General features: G+C 39.2%; 2 protein-coding genes across 6 annotated transcripts in view; one reads left to right on the forward strand and one right to left on the reverse strand.

The window, feature by feature from the left end:
* The window catches only part of hook3 (hook microtubule-tethering protein 3), a 62,576-nt gene extending 49,888 nt beyond the window's left edge, over window positions 1-12,688 (forward strand). For 2 of the 5 annotated variants that reach the window (XM_078404172.1, XM_078404190.1), the window contains 6 exons: window positions 798-880; window positions 1,171-1,271; window positions 1,855-1,959; window positions 6,337-6,408; window positions 6,833-6,969; window positions 11,647-12,688. In XM_078404172.1, coding sequence (XP_078260298.1) covers window positions 798-880; window positions 1,171-1,271; window positions 1,855-1,959; window positions 6,337-6,408; window positions 6,833-6,969; window positions 11,647-11,662 — 514 coding nt within the window. In that variant the 3' untranslated portion in view covers window positions 11,663-12,688. Of the gene's footprint in view, window positions 1-797; window positions 881-1,170; window positions 1,272-1,854; window positions 1,960-6,336; window positions 6,409-6,832; window positions 8,856-11,646 lie in introns of those variants that run through there. The other 3 variants (XM_078404182.1, XM_078404200.1, XR_013547563.1) reach the window with 2 other exon arrangements.
* A 1,203-nt stretch (window positions 12,689-13,891) lies between these two features.
* Window positions 13,892-24,701, reverse strand: part of pigg (phosphatidylinositol glycan anchor biosynthesis class G (EMM blood group)) — a 32,289-nt gene continuing 21,479 nt past the window's right edge. The window contains exons 10-13 of the mRNA XM_078404234.1: window positions 24,306-24,497; window positions 20,352-20,658; window positions 19,728-19,891; window positions 13,892-18,156 (exon numbers count right to left, since the gene is read on the reverse strand). Coding sequence (XP_078260360.1) covers window positions 17,928-18,156; window positions 19,728-19,891; window positions 20,352-20,658; window positions 24,306-24,497 — 892 coding nt within the window. The 3' untranslated portion in view covers window positions 13,892-17,927. The remainder of the gene's footprint in view (window positions 18,157-19,727; window positions 19,892-20,351; window positions 20,659-24,305; window positions 24,498-24,701) is intronic.

Genomic DNA, 24,701 nt, shown 5'->3' on the forward strand with positions numbered 1-24,701 from the left:
CCACCAGCCTCTGCAATCAAAGGATCATCCTTGCCATTTTTTGTCAGCTTCAAGAAAGCTCCAGAAGCAAGCATGTTTACTTTTCCCCTCTCATTTCAACAATTTGAAATGAGCAATGCCTTTGCAACACACTTATTTGCTCTTCCATCTCCACCACTACTTACCTTCTTACAGCAGTTTCCCATGCAGCTGCATGAGTTGGAACATCAATTAACTGTTACTGTTGACTCGTCTGCTAGGAGCAGTGCTGGTTGTGCAGTCTCACAGCAGCGGGAAGGAAGGACCTTCTATATCTCTCCTTCACACACTTGGGGTGAAGGCGTCTGTCACTGAAGGAGCTACTCAGTGCAGTGACAGTGACATAGAGTGATAAAATAGCCGTCTGTAAATTCAGGTTTATACCGTTTAAAATAGAATCATTCAGTTTGTACCTCCCGTCAGTGAATGAACATTACCTGACATTACTTGGAACAATGTGACTGAAAACTTGGGAAATTGCAAGTTGGATATTGCAATATTCTTGTAATATAGACTAGATGGACACTGGAAGGTCAGTGTCAAGGAAGAAGAAAATCTACACCAAAATAATGAAAAGCACATTAACATTTAGCTGTTGGTAACATTTTCACTTGTGCAAGATGTGTTTTTTTCTGGTGTACAAGCCCTTAGCAGTTGCTTCATTTTCAAATAAATTGTCAAACCTATTCACAGTGTATTTCTATATTTAAAAAGTCTATTTTTCAACACCTTTGGTGTGGTGTAATGTGAGTATTGAATTAATATGTTGGCTGTTTCAGGGAGAAGCTACATGAAGCTCATACGGAGCTTCAGAAGAAACGAGCATATATTGATGACTTGGAACCAAAATACAATAACAGCTGTAAGTTTTAAAAGATGTAAATAAAGCTGCTCAAAAAAAATGACCATATTAACGTTATTAAAGCACTATCTTCCACAAGACAAACGTTAGGCATTTTGTCGCATCATCCATCTCTCGTATGCCATACTAAGCTTAAAGTTGCCTCTGTACTCTTTCAGCACTGGCAAGCTAGATATGATTTCCTGCCTACTCTAGACGTTGATGAGTAATTTAGTTTTACAATGTTGTAATTTTGCAATGACTTAATCAATTTATTCCGTTAATCATTTATGTTCCCCTGCTGTGTACAGCTCAAAAGATTGAAGAGCTTCAGGAAGCCCTAAGAAAGAAGGATGAAGATATGAAACAAATGGAGGACAGATATAAAAAGTACCTAGAAAAAGCAAAGAGTGTAAGTTCAATATTTCTAAATTTACTTGAAGTTGTATTTTAATATGCAATCCTAAAAAATAATATTTGTTCATTTAAGAGGATTGTTAATGTAGTTTTGATTGTTCTCTGATGGTTTGTTTTGATGGGATTATAAAATAAGATTGTACGGCTGTAAAATACATAACCAGGCTTCAGTTATATTGATGCTGCAGACTTAGTTTCTCAATCTTAAAATCAGAACAGAGCAAGTCATCATTGACTTGCCTGAACCCTTTGGTCACTTGCAGAAGAAAATGTGATTGAGTGACAGAAGGATTAAAAGGCTTTGAGCGAGAACAGTATCAAGTGGAGGGAAAATTGTGACACTGGTCAATGAGATAAGCGGAAGGAACTGGCAAGTGACCATGCAAGGTTTTGGCACAAACTGTATTATCACATATTGGCTTGCATAGTCATATGCCTCGTTAACTTATGCTCCCTCTGTGGTTAGCCTTGTTCTGCTAGAGTAAGGCACTTCTTTTACCATTGAAATGAAATCCTTTCGCTGAACTAATGTAGCCAGGAAACAGGAAGTGTTTTAATAAAATTATTCTCTTTTTTAGGTTATCAGAACGTTGGACCCTAAACAGAACCAAGGAGCAGCCCCGGAAGTTCAGTCTTTGAAAAATCAGCTGCAAGAAAAGGAAAGAATGTTACATTCCTTATCGGTATGAGACTTTACTTTCTCCTAAATGATATAAATTAACTGAAGAGTAAATGTATTTCCATTTTTTTATCCAGCAACAGTGCATTGCAGACCACCTCCTGCACTTCCATGGACTTGCTTTCTAATTATGTATTTGTTCCACAATTGTGCTGTTCGCTTTGCAGATTATTTTATCTTTTCACTGTTTTGTAGAAGTAATGTAATTTATTACAATTTGTGTTTTTTTGCATGTTGCCTGAGTCTGTTACTGAGATGCTGTTGCAAGGAAGTTTTTCATTGTACTTGTACCTCGCTGTACTTGTGCATATGTAAAAACTCAATCTTAATTTGACTTGACTTCTGTTCAGAAATTCTACAAACACTACCAAAAGCAAATTAGTTGATCAGTTTCAGTTTAGTTTATTGTCTCGTGTACCGAGGTACTGTGAAAAGCATTTGTTGCGTGCTATCCAGTAAACAGAAAAACAAGACATGATTACAATCGAGCCATTTACAGTGTATAGATACATGTTAAGGGAATAACGTTTAGTGGCAAGGTAAAGCCAGCAAAGTCCGATAAAGGATAGTCCAAGGGTCACCAAAGAGGTAGATCGTAGTTCAGTACTGCTCTCTAGTTGTAGTAGGATGATTCAGTTGCCTGATAACAGGTGGGAAGAAACCGTCCCTGAATCTGGCGGAGTGTGTTTTCACACTTCTAAACCTTTTTGCCTGATGGGAGAGGGGAGAAGAGGGAGTGGCAAGAGTGCGACGTCCTTGATTATGCCGCTGGCCTTGCTGAGGCAGCATGAGGTATAAATGGAGGGAGATTTGTTTGTGTGATGGCCCGGGCTGCGTCCACAATTCTCTGATTTCTTGCAGTCTTGGATGGAGCTGTTCCCAAACCAAGCTGTGATGCATCCTGATTAAATACCTCTTTTGGTGCATCTGTAGAAATTGGTGAGAGTTGTCGGGACATGACGAACTTCCTAAGCCTTCTAAGGAAGGAGAAGGGTTGGTGCGCTTTCTTGATTGTTGCTTCAAAATGGGTGATCCAGGAGAAGTTGTTGGTGATATTGACTCTGACTCTTAGGAATTTGAAGTATTCAACAGTCTCTACTTCGGCACTCAATGGAAACTGGAGCATGTGTACAACTTCGCTTCCTGAAGTCGATCACTATCTCCTTTGTCTTGCTGACATTGAGAGAAAGGTTGTTGTCTCGACATCAGGTCACAAGGTTCTTGATCTCCTTCCTACACTCCAAGTCAAATTCAAGTCAAGTCAAATTTATTTGTCACATACACATACACGATGTGCAGTGAAATGAAAGTGGCAATGCCTGCGGGTTGTGCACAAAAAGAATTAGTTACAGCATATAAATAAAGTTAATAAGTTACTATTAGTGTCGACAAAAATTTAGTCTCTGGGTTATAAAAGTTGACAGTCCTGATGGCCTGTGGGAAGAAGCTCCGTCTCATCCTCTCCGTTTTCACAGCGTGACAGCGGAGGCGTTTGCCTGATCGTAGCATCTGGAAAAGTCCGTTACTGGGGTGGCAGGGGTCCCTCATGATCTTGCTTGCTCTGGATCTGCACCTCCTGATGTATAGGTCCTGCAGGGGGACGAGTGTAGTTCCCATGGTGCGTTCTGCCGAACGCACTACTCTGCAGGGCCATACTGTCCTGGGCAGAGCTGTTCCCAAACCAGACTGTAATGTTGCCGGACAGGATGCTCTCTACAGCCCCAGAGTAGAAGCAATGAAGGATCCTCAGAGACACTCTGAATTTCCTCAGTTGTCTAAGGTGGTAAAGGCGCTGCTTAGCCTTACCCACCAGTGCGGCAATGTGCGTTGCCCATGTCAGATCCTCTGCGATGCGGACTCGCAAGTATTTAAAACTGCTCACCCTATCCACAATAGACCCATTTATCTCCAATGGCGTGTACGTCCTTGGATGTTTAGCCCTTCTGAAGTCCACAATCAGCTCCTTTGTTTTAGTGACATTCAAGAGGAGGCTATTGTCCTGACACCAGAGTGCCAGATCAGCCACCTCCTCCCGGTAGGCCTTCTCATCGTTGTTGGAGATCCGGCCCACCACCACAGTGTCATCAGCAAACTTGATGATGGAGTTTGAGCTGAACCAGGCCCCACAGTCATGTGTGTACAGGGAGTACAGTAGGGGGCTAAGGACGCAGCCCTGGGGGGATCCTATGTTCAGGGTGAGAGAGCTAGATGTGTGTTCCCCCATCCTGACCACTTGGGGCCTGGCAGTGAGAAAGTCCAGGACCCAGGCACACAGAGGGGTGCTAAGCCCCAGTTCCAGCAGCTTCTCAACCAGTCTGCTGGGGACTATTGTGTTGAATGCTGAACTAAAGTCAATGAACAGCATCCTCACATAGCCCCCCTGGCTGTCCAGATGAGAGGAGAGCGGTGTGTAGAACCTGGGAGAACGCATCATCCGTGGACCTGTTCGGACGGTATGCGAACTGTAGTGGGTCCATGTTGCGAGGAAGGAGGGCGCAGATGTGCTTCTTGACTAGCCTCTCAAAGCATTTCATGACAACCGAGGTGAGGGCCACCGGTCGGTAGTCATTTAAACACGCTGGAGAGGCATTCTTTGGCACCGGTACAATGATGGATCTTTTGAAGCATGTAGGGACCACGGACTTTGCCAAGGAGAGGTTGAATATTGTGGTGAGCACTGGAGCAAGCTGAGTAGCACAAGACTTTAGTACTCGCCCAGATATACCATCTGGGCCTCCAGCTTTCCTCGTGTTCACACGCGTCAGAGCCCACCTCACCTCATGCTCGGACACCGAGAATGTGTGCACATCCCCGGCGGTGGATCCCCCTCCAGCCTCGCTAGCCAGCGCCCCTTCAGTGCTGTTTTTAGACGGCGAGCTGGTGGTGTTACCCGTCTCAAACCGTGCATAAAAAGAGTTCAGGTCATCAGCTAAGGAGGAGCCGGCACTTCCGGTTGAGGGGGTGCTGGACCTGTAGCTAGTTATAGTCCGTAGCCCCTGCCAAAGGCGCCTGGTGTCCTGCTGCTCCATCTGTGACTCCATCTTGTCCCGGTACCTCCTTTTTGCATCCTTCACTGCCCTTCGCAGTCGGTAGGACTCTCCCTTGTAGTCGTCCATGTTGCCGGATGCCAGACCGGAGTTGTAAGCAGCGGTGCGAGCATTCAAGGCCACGCAAATAGACTTGTCCACCCAGGGTTTTTGGTTGGGGAAGATACTGACCCTTACCGTGGGGATGATGATATCGGCTATTGTGGCAATGAAGTCCGTAACCGCTTCCGCAAACTCATTTACGTCTCTGGAACTTGCTTGGAACATGTTCCAGTCGACTTCGCTCAGTGCATCCTGCAGCATGGCCTCTGAATGGTCAGCCCACCGCTTTACGTCCCTCGTCACTGTCGCTTCCCGTACTATCCGTTGTTTGTACTCCGGCAGCAGGAAAATGGCAGCGTGGTCAGATTTCCCAAAAGGAGGGAGAGAAACGGCCTTGTAGCCTTTCCTGAATGGCGTGTAACAGTGGTCCAAAGTTCTTTCCCTCCTGGTGACACACGTGATGTGTTGGTAGAAGTTGGGCATGACCTTTTTGAGATTTCCCCTATTGAAGTCTCCAGCCACCAGCACAGCCGCATCAGGGTTCTTGTTTTGGTGTTGACACAACACATCGTGTAGGGTGGACAGTGCCACGTCGGTGTCCGCATGCGGTGGGATATAGACGGCTGTGATGATCACCGTGCTGAACTCCCGGGGCAGGTAGAATGGTCGGCATGAGATAGTTAGATGTTCCAGGTCCGGCGAGCAGGAACGAGAAAGCGTCTTAATATTTCCAGGATTACACCAGTTATTATTGGTCCTCATCATTATTTGATATCTGGCCCACAATGGTGGTGTTGTCTGCAAATTTAAAACTGAATTAGATTTGTACATGGCTGTACAGTCGTGGGTGTACAAGGAATAAAGAAGGGGGCTGAGAAATAAAGGAGGTTGAGAATGCAGTAAAGAAGGGGGCAGAGAACACGATTTGATCATTTGTTTTGTTCATCTTTGTCTACTATTGTTTGTATTACCTTGTTTGCAGAATGGTATCTACATTTTTGTATATATGTTGTACTTGAAGAACAATTCATAAATTTGAGGCATACCTAAATAAATAGTTCTATCTTTCTTTCCTCCCTTTCACTAAATATGCTTCTAACATTGTATTCAGTTAGAAAATGAATGTTTTCAATGGTCTAGCAGATTGTATACAGAATTCTTTCACTTGATACCTCATTTACCTTTGCCTGTGACTTATCTATGCTTTAAATCAAGTATTTTGCCATTTAGAATGAGTCAAATATGTGCATTTGGACTAAATGATATTTTCTTTCAAAACATTTTGCTTTTAGAAAGAATATGAGAAGACAAAGATTCAGAGAGATCATGAAGAGAAGCTAATTGTCAGTGCATGGTATAACATGGTAAGAATACCAAAGTGGAACATGTTTTGACAATAGACAATGGAAAAAATATGTATTGAATGATGAAATCTCATCTTGGGAGATAGAGGGAGCATAAAAGTGAAAAAGCAGAAAGCTGCAGCCCTTTTGTGCTCCTCAAAAGCCAATGCATTTCATTTGCTCACATTCTCAAATATTTATCTAATTTTCCCTTAAATTTACATTGCCTGCCTTACATTGCATTCCATTTCACACTTCCATCCTCAATTTTCGAAAAGAGAGTTAACTTTTCAGGTTGAAGTTTTTGTCACTGAACAATCTGAGCCCTGTCAGTTACTCAGAAACATTAACTCTTTCTCTTTCCAAAGATGCTGCATGACACGCTGACTATTTCCAGCATTTTCTGTTTTTCATTTACAGTTTTTTGTTATGTTTTTGCTAATAGGGTATGGCACTTCACAAGAAAGCAGCAGAAGAAAGACTTGCAAGCACTGGTTCAGGACAGTCCTTCCTAGCTAGACAGAGACAGGCAACAAGCGCACGGCGACCATACCCTGGACATGTTCAACCAGCTACAGCAAGGTAGAAAGTACAACCAATGGCTTATGCACAAATCATATGCCGCACAATTTAACCCAACATCTTCAGTTACTTGTAAACTTCTGTTCACTTTCAGTTTTTAAAACTTTTGAGCTAATATTTGTACTAAATTTGTTTATTTTACCCATATATTTTATGCCACAATTGTAATATAAAATGATCAATGGAATAATTTGATTGTTTCATGTTCTCCTAATGATAATTTATTCAGAAATGATTGAGAATACTTTTCTGTTTAGCTTTATTTCCACATTTGTAACCTGACTTTCTGTCAGTATAAATTTTCATCCTTTTATTGACATTTGAAATATTTACCATAAAATGAAGAGACTGTTAACTTTGTTGTTCTGTAAGGTAGGAATTCAAAATAAAATAGGATGGTCAAGACAGGGAATATATGATCTGTGATGTAATCATACATGCCCTTCACTTGTTATTAGCATGACTGGTTAAATGGCCTTTTCTCATTCTTACAACTTTGTCATGTTTATGTTGTGGTAAGCCTACTATGTAGAGATAAAACAAACAATACATTTTTTTAAATAAATGAATGCATTAACTAACTAGCTCATATGGTTAGCAAGTTGCCGTTCCAGCTCTCGACTCAATGTCTTCCCAAAATGAAAGCGTTAGTCATACTTGACCTAGCTCTTTTACATTGCGTTAATAGCTCAGCACACCTACAATTCATCAGTAAACTGATGTTCTCATCAGTGTGATTGGGGTGGGAAATAGTTACATTTCCACCAGTCTAAGGATGTTATCAGACAAAATATCCTTTCCAGAGTAAAAGGAACAACTGTTTATTATTTATTAAAACTGCAGACTATTGATACTTCTCAACATTTATGTATTTTGCATTGATATTGACTTAACAGATTTAAAGTATTAGTTAAATTGTTCTTGTTTTTAAATTAACAATGTTAAAGTACACATGATTAGTCATTTGCTTCCTGGTACCTCATGGGATCTTATGGGAAGGTCTGTAGTCTTTAAAATTTTTAATTTGTTAAATATCATTGATCACTTTCCCATTTTGAACCTATGACAAGTGTCAGGAAGTGTGGAAGGGCAAAGTTGCTCTAAATAGTGAATCCATGCTCCTACTGAAGGATTAACATTTATGATGCATCTATTAGATCATTATAATATTAATCAATCATGGATTATTCAAAGAGTATAAGTTAATTTATTGAAAAGAATAATTGAAAACCTGACTCAACTTTCATGATAAACTATGTGTGAAAATTACCACATTGAACTTGTTTCTTATTGTGCTGTACAGCACCATTTAGCCTTTCCTTTAGGTGTGATAACATTCTTAGTCTGTCAAAAATTATGAAACCATTGCAGCACTTCAGAATAAACCATCTGGCTCCTCAAGATGTTCTGCCATTTAGTCAGGTCATCTCCATCTTGTTGCCTTTCACCTCTGCCTTTTCGTCAGAATCTTTCAATCTTTGTTCTGATGCTTTCAATTGATCAAGTCAGAACAATGTTTTTGCAGAGTTCCATATTTCAAGTACCCTGAATGTAATGTAGTGTTGGTAGAGATCACTAATTACTGTCCAGCTCTATAAATTGAAAGGTTAATTTGCCAAACAATTGGTAACTAATTCCTGGAAAAGTTTAGAGTTTAAAATATGTTCACTCTCATTTTAATCAATCCTTGAATACCATTTTCTTTTGCATTTTCTACTGTCTGGGGTTTCTATCTTGAGAAATGATCTTTGGAGCAGCAGCAGCAATCAAATCTGTTTGAAACAAGCAAGATTTTTGGATTTTCTACCATGCCTGGTTATTCTGAATGTTAGCATTATTTAAAAGAATTTCTACCTGTACCTATTAAAATCATTTTTATTCATCTACTTTTTTCTCTGTGGACACTTCTTTGTGACAAATTCATTTTACACATGAACTATTCCTGCTTTGATCCTAGGCAAAATAATTATTTTGGATAGGCTTAAAGGGACATGGGGGCTACACCTATTTACTAATTATTATGTTCACTGAGCGAAAATGTGAATTTACCTTTCAGCACTGTTTACCATTTTGTATACTATGACTTCTCTATCCCGCATCTGTACCTTTCCAACACAAGCGCATCCTTTTTTTGTGTTTACTGCTGATTATTAATGTAACTTAAATACACAGACAGAAATTGTTTTGAAGACCTCAGTCAGTCAAGGCCCATCGGTGGAGAGAAATAGAATTGATATATTAGTCGATCTCCTTTCACGAGAACAAGATTTCAGATTTTCAGCATCAGTGGTGATTTGCACATGCCTAACCATAGTGTAAATTTTCATTCCACCAGCACGTTATAAACCTTTATCTTCCAAAATAATCTTGCTTCTAACTTTTAAATGTTTGGTCATATCTGTGTATTGAAGCGACATACGTCATTAGTCTTAGATACATTTTGAAAAACATTGTTAATTAATTTTCTGTTATTTTGTACTAATACATTTGCCACAAGGTCATTTGCAAATTTTGAGTAATAGACAATAGGTGAAGGTGTAGGCCCACTCACACAACCTGTCCAAGTCACCCTGCAACCTCATAGCATCTTCCTCACAGCTCACACTATCACCCAACTTTGTATCATCTGCAAATTTGCTAATGGTACTTTTAATCCCTTCATCCAAGTCATTAATGTATATTGTAAATAGCTGCGGTCCCAGCACCGAACCTTGCGGTACCCCACTAGTCACTGTCTGCCATTCTGAAAGGGACTCATTTATCCCCCCTCTTTGCTTTCTGTCTGTCAACCAATTTTCTATCCATGTCAATACCCTACCCCCAATACCATGTGCTCTAATTTTGCCCACTAATCTCCCATGTGGGACCTTGTCGAAGGCTTTCTGAAAGTCGAGGTACACCACATCCACCAGCTCTCCCCTGTCAATTTTCCTAGTTACATCCTCAAAAAAATCCAAAAGATTAGTCAAGCATAATTTCCCCTTCGTAAATCCATGCTGACTTGGAACGATCCTGTTACTGCCATCCAAATGCTCCGCAATTTCGTCTTTTATAATTGACCCCAGCATCTTCCCACCATTGATGTTTTCATCGTTTTTACTCATTGCCATAACAAATGATTATGTTTACGGCTTGTAATCTGGTTTTATGGATGAATTTACAAGTCTCTAGATTCTACTCCTTGCACCTTCCCTCAGTCTGATGTCGTACCTCTTTCAATACTCCTCCTTTATGGACAATTTCTTCCTAGAACCTTGTTCTATCAGGATTTTGAAAAAGTGCAGGATCAGCAAGAACTCCCCCCCATCTTAAGTGGTCCCACAAAATGAAATAAATTACTAACATCTTCAAAAAGCTTCATCTGATAGCTTTAGAGAATTAAGTTATAGGCATACAGATTATCTTCAAGCCTATTTTAATTACATCTTCAAAAAAAATCATTATAGTCAGAGATTTCAATAGCATTTGATAATAGGTTTTTTTGTTCATACTTAACAGTAAACTTAATCCAAAACAAATATGCAAAATAATTTTCAAAATGTAAATAGAAGCTATTCAGCTCCTTTACAGCTATTCTTTCTGCCTCATAACATAGCAATTGTATTCAGAATTAATTTTGTACACAATTTAACATAATCTAACCTCTCATAATAGGCAGCCTCTTTCTTATCTTACAAATTGCGGGCAATAGTGATGTGTTCCAAATCCTACTTGCTCACTTAAAACAAACTACAAACATTTATTTGATTTCATCTGTTTTTGAATTTGACATTACTTTCATGAAACCTAGTGTTTAGTTATGCAAGAACTGCATAAATTCATCACTTGTTTGAATTGTATAAATTCCAAACTTAAATTACATATTTGACTTCAATAATTTATTTTGACTGTCAAGCATATAATGATTTTATATGTTCTAAGATTATAAAACTTGAATTACATGCTTGACTGTCATATAATAAATTGACAGTTAAATATGTCATTTAAGTTTTGCATAATTAAACTTTAGGTTTCTTGAATGTAATGACATCTTCAAAAAGAGACCATGTCAAAGAAATATTTTTTAGTTTTAAGTAAACAAGAACTCCTGTTTAAATGTTGAAAGATTTCCTGGTTTTTCTTCCAGAATGTAAAGGTTAAAATATTTGAAGCTTTCAAACTTTGCGTTAAATCATTATTTTATTTTACAAATATACTTCCTGATTATGAATTACAATATTACTTAATTTCAGTTAGCAGAAAATATTAATTTGAAATGTATTAACATTTACATTATGAAAAGATGCTTATGCTCTTCAATGGATGCATTAATCAAACAAAGTTATCTTCTATAAGTTACTGGTGTTACTTACAGATAAATGTTAGTAATAGTTTTCATTTCAACTAATTTAACCTACTAATTTTGAACTAATAGTGATGACTATTTAAACAGCATATTAATACCAAAGAATGAAATAACAAGCATGAGCTGGATAGCGTGCACTGCAATAACTTGGTTATTGTCAGCATTGTGTTAACTATTTATGACATTTTGTAGCAATGCTTAATAGCAGTGCTTAGCAAACTCTGTTACAGTAGAACCTTCCAGTTGACAAGTTGGCATTTTTTTTAGATTTTATTTCTAAATTATTTAGTTTCCTTTTCCTTTATTAATATCTTTTTGTTCTTTGTTTCCAGTGACGTGATTGCATGATCTGCAGCATGGCTTTCCAGCATTGACTATTCATGTGCATGAATTGAGCTTGAATGCATAATTTATTAACGTGCTGCTGTTTGTTTTGTAAACTACCCACACTATGGATGTAATCGCCCCAGTCCCCCAATTTGTAAATTTGGATGTATTAATGGAAGGAACTGGAAGGCACTGTGGCTTAGCACACTGCCTTCTTTGAAATTTACTAACAAGTCTATGCACGGTGGTCTTAAGTTTGGACATGCTGAATATGTTTAAATGGGCATAGGTTCATGGTGCACCAAGTCCTTTATCTTTGCTATACAGCAATTTAAGGTGCTATAAAGCTGTTTGGCATAATAAATTGAATGCTTTAATTGATCATTTAGCATGGTGCTGTTCATTTTGGGCAAATTAAAACAGTGGTTTCTCCAAATGATCTGGGATCGCTTGATGGACAGACGAACCAGCTATCCAAAGTGAACCCATGATTGTACAAACTCAATATGAACTCACCCTGAACTCAAAAATATTAAAGTTTTTTTATAATAATGTACCTCTGATACCACTTTGTTATTTGCAAACCTGTTATTAATTACTTAAATATTGACAATGGGCTCTCCATAATAACACTTATTTAGTTTAATAACAAGTTCCTGTTTACCATCCAATTTATTTTTTATTTGATTCTGCAAATGGAAAGAAAAGCCACAGTGTAAAATTTAAAGCTTTGCACAATATAGTATTATATTTATTTACCTTTTTGCATTTTGACTTGCAGTATTTCAGGGCATAATCCATCAGGAAAACCTGTATTTCTGTGTTCAAAAATATTTGTATCACTACAAGGTTCATTATGTATATGAGTTGTCACAATGTTCTCTGTTTTGACCCATTGTGTAGCTGGCAATCTATAAGCTGCTTATATAAATTATGTATATACCATAAACCAAAACTGAATTACATCTTCAGGAAAAGTTAAGTGAACTGTAAGATACAATGAGTCTTTCCACAAAGTATCTTTGAATGCTACATATGTTGAAAAGAAATGTACAGTTCAGTTTATTGTAAATAAAAATTTGTCAAGTTTATTCATTTTCATGTTTTATCATTAACACCACAGAGCATACAACTGTAGGACGCAGAGTTAGTTCTTTGATTGTTGCCTTGACAATCGTAATAACTCTTTAAGACAAAACAGGAAATTGAATTAGAAGTGAGGAGAAAGTAATGCCTACAAATAGTTTCACTTAGTATTTACCAGAAACCACTTCGGTCAATGCTCTGCGAAAATAGATTTTTTTGATAACGTAGGATATCCTGTGTCTTATTGCTTTGTGTCAAAGAAGCACGTAAATATTCCAATCTCCCAACAGTAAAATGCATAAATAACAGGAAACTTCAGACTTTAGCACATTTGAATCCAAATATGTGTATCAAGTTTGTTGACAAATTTGTCACTACACTCTTGGATCTCATGCAGATTACAGCAGTGCATCATTAAATACCTAGAATTCCCCTGCATTTAAGCAACTGTGGAAGTGCCTTCATAAGGACTGCAGCAATTCAAGGTGATTTACCACTTTCAATTATGGGTAACTTGAAAAATAGCTGTAAAAATGAATTAAAACATTAGATGCAGTTGTAAATTGTTTAGGAAAGTGACCGGTCTAGATTCAGTTAGTTTTGAGCACCGAAGTGGATGTTAATTAAATCAAAGCCAAAGTGAAGCCCTGTAATCACAATCAATAAATTTATTTTGTAAAATGGATATGTAATGGGTGTAGGTTTTTATATTTTCAGGTGATTACTATAGTGCAGTAGTTTAAGAGAGTTAGATTTAGCTCTTAGGGATAAAGCAGGAATGGGGTACTGATTTTAGATGATCAGCCATGATCATATTGAATGGTGGTTCTGGCTCGAGGGGCTGAATGGCCTATTCCTGCACCTATTTTTCTATGTTTCTATCACTGTTGCATGCAGAAATCACTGTAGATTTAGTCAAACAGCAAAGAAGTAAAGAAGTAGGCCCTTTGAATTGAATACTTTATTGACAAGTTAGTGAAATTATTTGCTTGCATACCCAAGGTATGTAATAGTCATCACATAAAAAGCGCTGACAAAGTTAAAGTATCCTGCGCCAGGTGCACCCTTGCCCCCCCCCCCCCCACCCCCCCACACACAGCAGTTCCCACACCAGGCCCTCCTTTGTTCTCCCCATCCCCCGCCCCCCACTCAAGCCAGGTCCTCCTTTGTTCCTGGCAGCACATTGTCTGACTCCCATGTGGCATGTCCTTGACTGCCAGCACCCTCTTCGACTGCCACACCGACCACGGCCATGTCCCCTCATGATGCCATCGCGCGCTGACTCAGGCTCCTTCGGCCATGGGCTCCGCTGACTGGCAAGGCTCATTGGCACACAAGGTTCAAGCTCCAACCCGCAAGGTTGGTCTGCAAGTTCAGCCCAACTTGTCTACTAAGATGTCCCATTCAGGCTAGTCCCATTTATCCATACCTGGCCCATATCCCTCTAACCTTTCCTATCCATGCACCTGCCAAAATGTTTTTTAAATGTTATTGAAACCTGCCTCCACTATTTCATATGCATTTTATTCCATCTCTCCACCCCCTGCATGGGGGGAAAAAAAACATTTTACCTTAAAATGCTGTCCTCTCGCCTCATTTTCTCTCATCATCCAGGGCTCTTTACTCCTACCTTGCATTGCTCTTAGCTCTGACTATCACATTTAAACATCCCACTTGCCAGATGTCCCTTTGACTGCAAACAAGCTACTCCAATCAACTTTTGCAAGTTCTACCCAATATCAAAGTTAGCCTTGCCTCTGCTTAGAAATTTTAACTTACAGATCTGCCTGTCCTTACCCATAATTATTTTAAATCTAATATAAGTGTGGTCACTGGTTCCAAAAGCCCCACCCTCTGACACTTCTATCACTTGCCTTGCCCACTTCCCTAACTGTAGGTAAAACGTTTCCCTCACCCTTACAAGGTCCTCTATTATTGCCCAGGGAAACTTTCCCGAATCCACTTAAATCCCTCCCCCATTTAAACCCTTGAAATTATGACAGTCCCACTTTATATCAAGAAAGTTAAAATCCCTTACTATAACTGTATTAATCTTGCAGCTGTCTGCAACCTCGCAGCATATTTGTTCCTCTAATTCTCATTGACTATTTGGAGCCTACAGTACAATTCCAACATTTCCTTATAATTTTTCAGCTCCACCCATGTAACCTCATTGGGCAATTCCTCAGTAATATCATCTCAGACTAATTCAACTGTCCTTCCGCACTCCCTGCTGTGCTCCTGCCTGCCTTGTTTCTTAACGTGCCGTCTTTGACGTGTATCAACTTCCCGCCCACATCACTACTACATTGGATCCAGTCCTGCTACCAATTTGGTTTAAACCTACAAGTTGCACATGTAAACCGGCCTGTCAGAATATTTGTCCCTCTCCAGTTATGGTGCAATGCATCCTCCTTGTGCAGGTCACTTCTGTCCCAGTGTAGGAAGGAACTGCAGATGCAAACCGAAGAAAGACACAAAATGCTGGAGTAACTCAGCAGGACAGGAAGCATCTCTGGCAAGAAGGAAGAGGAGATGCTGCCTGTCTCGCTGAGCTACTCCAGCATTTTGTGTTTATCTTCACTTCTATCCCAGATGAGATCCCAATGGTCCCAAAATCAGAATTTCTGCTCCCTGCACAACTCAGCTACACATTAATTTGTCCTATCCTCACTAGTATTTCTTAGTGAGTCCATGTAGATGGACAGAGGCATCCTCATTCCTTATGATAGGATCACAATGTAAAAAAATCAGTTCCCCAACTTGAATAACAGTGATGAACTTGTTCCTTAACATTGTTAATTCATGCTGCTAATTTGAATTTATAACTTCAAACTGAGTGTCATACTGATAAAACTAAATTTAGTTTTAACTGGTTCATGTTCCCAGATATATTTTATAACAGGCAACAATTTAAGTTTATTCCCTTGACTACTGCTGAAGTCTTTAACCTTTATTATATTGCAGGATTCAAAGTATAAATTGGCCCTTACCTTTGATATACTTTGTCACTCATTTCCCAAAGATTAATTTATAACCTTTCAGTTGACGTCAACCTCAGACTGGCTCTTGTTAGTTCCAAAGTGGATGCTGCTATATGCTCCTTCCAAGATATGGACCAAGTCATGAAAACAAATTGATTATCAATCTGACCCAAATGAAAATGGTCAGATGTACTTTTTAGTATCTTATTGTCAAATATTACAATTCATTAGTGGCATTGATTATAGGCATGCAAAGAAAACCCAATTCTTCTGAAAAATAAGTTACTTTATTCTTCTGCATTAAAAAATAGATCAAATGATTGGTGTCATTATCAAGTCGTAAATTCGAAGAACGGATAAGATGTAAGTCGACCATCACCAATTCCCACAATCCAGTCTGAACACAGTACAGGTAGTTCTGCTAAAATCCGCATTTCCATTAACATGCATTGGATATAATGCGTTGTGAATTAGAGAACTCTATAACTAGAGAACCATTAAAAAGTTACTTTGGAAATTAACAGGACAAAAAGCTAAAACAGTAATCAGATTGTCTCTTAAGAACATAGCTATTGAAAAGATCTTTAGTTTTGAATTTCCTGTGGGGAAAACTATCTTGGTTATTTTGAGTCTGAAACACTCTAGCCCAAACCCAATTCCCCATAGACAATTGTCTTGAGATTTTCTATAACATGAGGTATCTTAGGAACGCAGCTCACGTGTTATTGCACAACTACCAGGATTTGAAAGGAGTGTCTAACATTTTTTTTAAAAATTTTTATGTAAAAATAATCATATGGAATGCAAAGGGGAAAGTGCTGAAAGAACTCAGCAGCCAGGCAGGTTGGATCTGAAACGTCATCTGTCCATTTCTCTCCACAGATGCAATCTGACCTGCTGAGTTCTGTCAGCACTTTGATTTTTGCACAGAGCCAATGTCACTGTCGTCCATCTGCAAGCTCCAGTGTTTGGAAACCACAACCGATCACACCACAATCAAATCTATAAAGAAAATAATCAGCCACCCTTTGATCTTATGGGACTACGTTTAAAATGATCACTTTCAAAGTAAGGCAGAGGGTAGGTTTCTGTCTAACTAAGTTTGAGATTACTTTATAGAATCTTTCTTTTTGTATCCGTTTTCCACCAATCTCAATAGGACACCACCAACTGTGTGTAATGTTCCATCAGCACTGTGCTACATCAACCTTCACTGTTGCCTCAAAGGTTGGACTTGAACCCACACCTGGTAATCTATTTAACCTATTTGACATGGCCATTGTTAACTGAGACACAACTGACACTAAGCACAGTCAAAATTAACCCATCAAAATAATGACTGACATTTTATAAAACGATTCTTAGTTAACATTCCTATGGTAAACCAATAAAAATGACTTGGGGAATCTTTGAGAAACATTAAAAGTAATGGTCCACTAAAATCTCTATAGACACAAATTTACATCATTATTCAAATTAAGACTGATTATAGAAGGTGATTATAGTGTGTGAATTCTCTGTCTCAAACTATCAGAGCAAAAACCATAATTTCTTATGAAATTATCTTCCTCTTCCAGATATTTTCTTGGAAGAGGAAGCCTAACAGGCCTCTGAAACAATCGGGAGTGGAAACAAACTTGGTAGCTCATATGTAAAACAGCACTCTATAACACATACAAGTCAAAGGAAAGCACATCATTCAATGGGCATGAAACTAATCTTTGATAGCACAAATGGCCAACTGCTATTTAGCAGTTTGCTTTGCATGGACATAAATAAAATACAGCAGAGGTGATAATGGAGACAATTCAACTGTAGCATGTAAAAGGGATCAGGGTAGGTGACTGAAAGGAAAGAACATGCAGACCCAGTGAGGACGGGGGAGCAGGACACGGCCCAAGGTGGACCACAGAACAACACAGACATCTGGCTTGTTATCATTGTGACCAGACAAAAAATATAGAGTAGTGATCGAAAAGATGTGTGACAAACCAATTTGTTGTCCTTTTTATGTATAAAAGATAAACTCCATCCACTACTGGCCATCTCTCTACGCCCCTCCCCCAAGCTTAGGGGTATATTTGTGAATTATAAAAACAGTAGAAAAGTGTAGGTTGCATTTGCATCACATCAATTCAAACATTTTCCTTTACAACAATGTTACATTACAGATTTTTTTGAAAAACACCACAAGCAAATTCAGTGCAATACAGTTTTTAAGATAAAGTTTTAAACATTCTTTTCTGATCCATTGCTGTGAACATGACACAAGCTGCTACTGTCACTAGCGTGTGCATTCCTTCGTAGAGTAATTTAGGTGAGAAAACACTCCATATAAATAGATGATAGCGTAGAGAGGTAATTAGAATAATGTAAACTGCTGCTGGAATTGCCCGCAACAGAACAAAACAGTAACAGCTGTGTCCCACTGAAGCAGAAGAATACCTGCCAGAAAAGATACAAGGACAAAAATGTTTAACATCTGAAATAGAACTAATTTTTTTTAAAGTGACACAATGAATACAAATTCAATTTTACTCTTTTAATGTAATTATCCAAAAATGCAAAAAGACACAAAATGCTGGAATAACTCAGCAGGTCCAACAGCATCTCTGGAGATCTTGATTAGGTGACATTTCAGGTCGGGATCCTTCTTCAGATTAATTAAAAATGCAGAAACAAAGAACTGCAGATGCTAGTTTATACCAAAGATAGATACAAAGTGCTGGAGTAACCCAGCGGATCAAGCAGCATCTCTGGAGAAAAAGGATGGTAGATGTTTTGGGTCGAAACATCATGCATCCTTTTTCTCCTAGACACTGCCTGACACGGCTGAGTTACTCCTGCACTTGTTATCTCTCCAACAAAAAATGCACTTTGTTTTATAATAAGTATGTGTTTTCCTTTGCTGTCAGGATCTTAAATCACCACAGGAAAAATCATAGCACTGATCCCAAACTCCAAAAGGCAATAGACAACAAATATTAGTCTACTTATTGTAATTGTACACTCTCTACCTGCTCAAGTTTCTCTGGGTGTTCCGGTTTCCTCCCACATCCCATAGACATGCTGTTTGGTATGTTAATTAGCAGATTTGGTAGGCCAGAGGGCCTGTTTCCACTCTATAACTCTTAAACTAAACTACAATCGAATAAACTTTTACTCTTAATATTGTGTCAAGGACTAGTGTGAAAACATTTGTAATTGAACTAAAGCCACTAAACTCCAGCAGGAACATTGAAAGGATGTTACTGGTCTGGATCCAATTATGATCGCCTCTGTCCAGAACCAGGGGTCACAGCTTAAGGATAAGGGGGAAGTCTTTTAGGACCGAGATGAGAAAACATTTCTTCACACAGAGAGTGGTGAGTCTGTGGAATTCTCTGCCACAGAAGGTAGTTGAGGCCAGTTCATTGGCTATATTTAAGAGGGAGTTAGATGTGGCCCTTTTTGCTAAAGGGATCAGGGGGTATGGAGAGAAGGCAGGTACAGGCTACTGAGCTGGATGATCAGCCATGATCATATTGAATGGCGGTGCAGGCTCGAAGGGCCGAATGGCCTACTCCTGCACCTATTTTCTATGTTTCTATGTCTATGTTTCTATGTTTGGTTCTAACCAGTGGAGGATTTTCTCATCAGGATCCTACTCACTAAGTGATGATCAACACTGAAAATATTTTCCAGTGGATAATGAATGACATCGTATCGATCAAATGTTCTGCTCACTAGTGACCTTTGAGGGGTTTTTTGAATGGTGTTAGTACCAATGCATTTTAAATGCTCCATTGTAAAGGAAAAATAGCTCCACTGAAGATGGTTATAGTATGTAAAATTCAATGCATAAATGCACGTTTAAACAAACTCAAAATTATAAAATACTATTCCAAAGAGAACATCCAGAATTAAATTACTCGATTTTGATGCCTGTAAAGTTCCAATTTGCAAATGAAAACTACACAAATAGCATGAATGATAATTGTTTCTTATCAATACAAGAAAACCAAATAAGTCATTACCTGCTTCTTTCTGAGCTCATATAACAGGTGAGGTGCACTGCCCACAGCAAAGGGCCAATATAAGTACCAAATATCGTCAGGAAGATTGCTGGTAGCTTCACATAGTCCTCAAAACCCACGAAACCAGCTGAAATATCCACAGTTGCGATGCTATTTGAATTTCCCTGCAGAGAATCAACATTTTCATTTTAGCAAATGGGATTTTTAAGTCTCAACTTCCACATAAACCCCTGGATTTTTATTCTACTAATGAACTACTCTGGTGTCATAACATTTAAATTGAAAAATTGCAACAACTGAAATAACACTTATCTGCATACTTTCAAAATGAAAAGCAATATTATAAACAAAGTATAGTGCCCTACATTATAAGTCACAAAGCCCTACATTATAAATCTTCATATGCAGACGCCTAACAATCTTTGAAATATAATTTCAAGTCAGGACTAGTCACTGAACAGAGAAAAAAGGTACAATGTAAAATTAGTTCCACATTTCCAAAATGAAATTCCTTTTGTAATTGACAATAGTCACTAAATGTTCTGCTAATTTTGCTTTCTAAAACCCTAACGTTTATATCATCTTATTGGATCAGGATTAATAAAATAGCAAGAAAACAGATACCTGAAAATAAAAGGAGGCCTGGCCAAACCAGTAATATACGATGGTAATTTGTGCTGCATCATAATCCAATGTCCGCCAAATAAATCGGGTCAAAATCATTTGAACCAAAAGGATAAAGGATAACACTGGCAGGTTGTGAGGGCGTAGTAACAATGCAGCCAAGAGCACGAGTCCATTGTATATTTCCCAGAGTCCCCGACTGTTTGTCACCGTGTCAGATGAAACTCCAGATTTCAGAAGGTCTTTAACTCCCGTGAAAAGTATGCCAAGTATAAATACGTAAACAAAACGTGCTTCGATAATTCCCCTAACAAAAGACACACGAATTAAGTGTTATATTTATACAATGTATGCTATAGTGAGCAGCATATTCTCCTTACTTAATTGTGTCATAAGATGATGACTTAGATTGAAACCTTAAAATTATCAACAGGTGAATAACCAATACATGTAAAACCAGTACTGTTTCTCTAATGAAGGAAATGTGAGAAATCATAGGTGTTGTCAAACGATCCAGAAGATAGACACAAAATGCTGGAATTACTCAGCATCTTTGGAGAAAAGGAATAGGTGACGTGTCAAGACGTTGGGACGAGTCGAGGCTGAAGAAGGGCCTCGATCCAAAACATCACCTATTCCTTTTCTCCAGAGATGCTGCCTGACCCGCTGAGTTAATCCAGCATTTTGTGCCTGTCTATGGCTAGAAGATTCTTTACTTACTCAGACCCAGAGAGTCTGGAGAAGCTGGACTGAGCTCAAACTCGGCTGTATAGAATTAGCAAAGGAATTTAACAAACTAAAATCCAACAGGATACCAGCAGGAAGAAGTGAAACTTCCAGCTACCCATGCAAACAGCATTCCCTCTCCCAGTAGAACATTGGTTAGTTAGGTTATCTAGGCAGAGTAGAGTACCCTGGCCTTTGATAACATCCTCCATTTATGCACCACAACATCATTCACTCTAATGACCCTTTAACACACCCAGATTGCTTTGTGATTTGAGACATTTTCCATGCCGTTACATATTTTGTTCTGTGTTTATACAGAAGCAAGATTTTTAACAGTGTTATGGTGCTGCAATGAACACATTGGGTGTGCTGCTTTATGGTACACCACAAAACAGTTTTAAATGCAGTGCCAAGTAATTTAAAATGCTCAACTTCAAAAAGCAACATTACGCATATACACACCTTCTGCCTGATTTTATAGATAATGTGTCTATGACACTATATGAAAGGTTGTTCTCATGACTAACAACTGATTATCCAGTTGCACCATTTCCCACTCTACGCAGAACAATCCTATTCCGCTAGTGTCAATTGTCCCATACCCCTTCACCCCACATTTAAAGCCCTTTTAAGGAACATTTATTTCCTTCCCCTCTATATTAGTGTCTTTTAGACTCAGTCATACAGCAAGGAAACAGATCCTTCAGCCCAACTTGCCCATGCCAACCAAGCTGCCCCATCTACACTAGTCCCATCTGGCCTCATTTGGCCCATATCCCTCTAAAACCTTTGTGTCCACAAATCTATCCAAATGTCTTTTAAATGTTGTTATGGTATCTGCTTCAACTACCCCTTTAGCAGCTCATTCCATATATCTCCAACCCTCTGTGTGAAAAGGTTGCCCCTCAGATTCCTGTTAAATCTTTCCCTCTCAGCTAAAACCTATGTCCTGTGGTTCTTGATTCCCCTACTCTGGGTAAATGACGCTGTGCATCTACTCTATCTATTCCCCTCGTGCACCTCATCGTCCTGCGCTCCAAGGAATAAAGTCCTAACCTGCCCAACCACTCCTCATATCTCAGGCCCTCAAGTCCTGGCAACATCCTAGGAGTCAATATCACCATCAACCACTCCTGGAGCACCTATATTGAAGCAACGACCAAGAAAGCACATCAATGCCTCTACTTCCTTGGAAGGCTGAGGAAGTTTGGCATGTCACCAACTTCTGCAGATGCACCATAGAAAGCATTTTATCAGGATGCATCACAGCTTGGTTTGGGAACAGCTCCATCCAAGATCGCAATTGCAGCGATTTGTGGATGCAGCCCAGACCATCACACAAACCAACCTCCATTTATACCTCACGCTGCCTCAGCAAGGCCAGCAGCATAATCAAGGATGAGTCATACCCTGGCCACTCCTTCTTCTCCTCTCTCCCATCAGGCAAAAGCAATAGAAGTGTGAAAACACACACCACCAGATTCAGGGGAGTTTCTTCCCAGCTGTTATCAGGCAAATGAACCATCCAACCAAAACCAGAGAGTAGTCCTGAACTGGAGCAGTCCTGAACTTTTCTCCGGTTTCCCCCCACACTCGGGCGGCACGGTGGGCAGTGGTAGAGTTGCTGCCTTACAGCAAATGTAGTGCCAGACACCCAGGTTCGATCTCCACTACGGGTGCTGTCTGTACGGAGTTTGTACGTTCTCCCCGTGACCTGCGTGGGTTTTCCGAGATCTTCGGTTTCCTCCCACACTCCAAAGACGTACAGGTATGTAGGTTGGTATCCCAGATCTTTGAAACGTGATTTTTTGTCCACCCTAGCGTTTGAGGCTCATTGAGGAGGCGCTGTGAACTGTTTTGTATGAGCTGTTATGTTTGCGTGCTACTGTACGTTTCTTTTTTTTTTTTTTTTTTTTTTTTCCTAATCAGATGTACAGCACTTTGGTCAACGTGGGTTGTTTTTAAATGTGCTATACAAATAAAATTGACTTGACTTGACTTAATTGGCTTGGTAAATGTAAAAATTGTCCGTAGTGGGCATAGGATAATGTTAATGTGCGGGGATCGCTGGTCGGCGCGGACACAGTGGGCTGAAAGGGCCTATTTCCGCACTATATCTCTAAACTACTCTCTACCTCATTGGTGACCTTCAGACTATCCTTGTTCGGACTTTGCTAGCTTTACCTTGGACTAAACGTTATTCCCTTATCATGTATCTATACACTGCAAATGGCTCGATTGTAATCACATATTGTCTTTCTGCTGACTGGATGGCATGCAGCAAAAGCTTTCCCCTGTACCTCAATGCACGTGACAATAAGCTAAACTAAACATCCTAAACTAAACATCCTCGTAAATATTTCAGCACTCTTTCCAGCTTTTCAACATATTTCCTACAGCAGCCTCAGATAATTAAAATTCCAAGCTTGACTTTTAGAATTTCTCTAAATCAACAGTACATCAATCTATTAATCACTATCCTTGGAGTTGGATCACTAAGAGACTTGGAGAAAAAATAAATCACCATCGACACAGGGTGACACACTGGCACAGCGGTAGAGTTGTTGCCTTACAGCACCACAGACCCGGGTTTGACCCTATATGCTGGTGCTTGTCTGTACGGAGGTTGTATGTTCTCCCTGTGACCTGAATGGGTTTTCTCCGGTTTCCCCACCACACTCCAAAGACATACAGGTTTGTAGGTTAATTGGCTTGGTATAATTGTAAAATTGTCCCTAGTGTGTAGGATAGTGTTAGTGTGCGGGTGTCGCTGGTCGGCGCGGACTGAATGGACTGAAGGGCCTGTTTCCGCGCTGTATCTCTAAACTAAACTGAAACTAAACACAAATGGCCTCCAATGTCTTTTTGTCCGAGTGGTCTATAACAGTGCATGCAGATGTAAATCATTTCAACTTAGCAAAATCGATTTTGCCAATGCTGGGCAGTACACTGAAGCAATGAGTATAGAATCAATTCAAGCCACAAATGTGCTTAATTTTGATCTGGAATATTATTATCTGAATTACATAATTTCCATATCCTTATAATTCTAGAATTCTGTGAATAAAAAAGATCAACGTAAAACATCTACCCATGATGACAAAAGGCTACATTATGCTCAATTTCAATTATGATTGTACATGGCTAATATATATTTACAAAACACATTGAATCAGCACTCTAGGCTCAAGGCACATAGCAAACACCTGCTGCCAAAGTACGTACTTGGACACATCCTGTTTATCCGGCTTCCATGGAAAAACGACATTCCCAACTGCTGCGCGATAGCAGTAAATTCCCACCAGCCCCAATGCGAGAGCTGCTTTGGAAACAAAGGAACATGTCTTCTGAACCAAAACAAAGATCAAAAGCAGGGAAATTGCTGTCAATGTGGAGAGTTCTATTCTGTGATTGGAGCTGCAAAACAAAAAGCATATCAATTATCAGTAAAATGTGTGATTGGAATTAAGTGCTGTTCATAATCTCATATTTCGTAAATTGTTTGAATATTAATTATTGAATTAAGCTTCTACTTTCATTCACAATATTGCAAGATTTCAAAAGGTCCCCATCTAACCTCTGACTGTGCAGTCTTATAAAATACCTAACGTATGCTTTTAC

This window comes from Rhinoraja longicauda, chromosome 1, assembly GCF_053455715.1.
Source record: "Rhinoraja longicauda isolate Sanriku21f chromosome 1, sRhiLon1.1, whole genome shotgun sequence".
Taxonomy (NCBI): domain Eukaryota; kingdom Metazoa; phylum Chordata; class Chondrichthyes; order Rajiformes; family Arhynchobatidae; genus Rhinoraja; species Rhinoraja longicauda.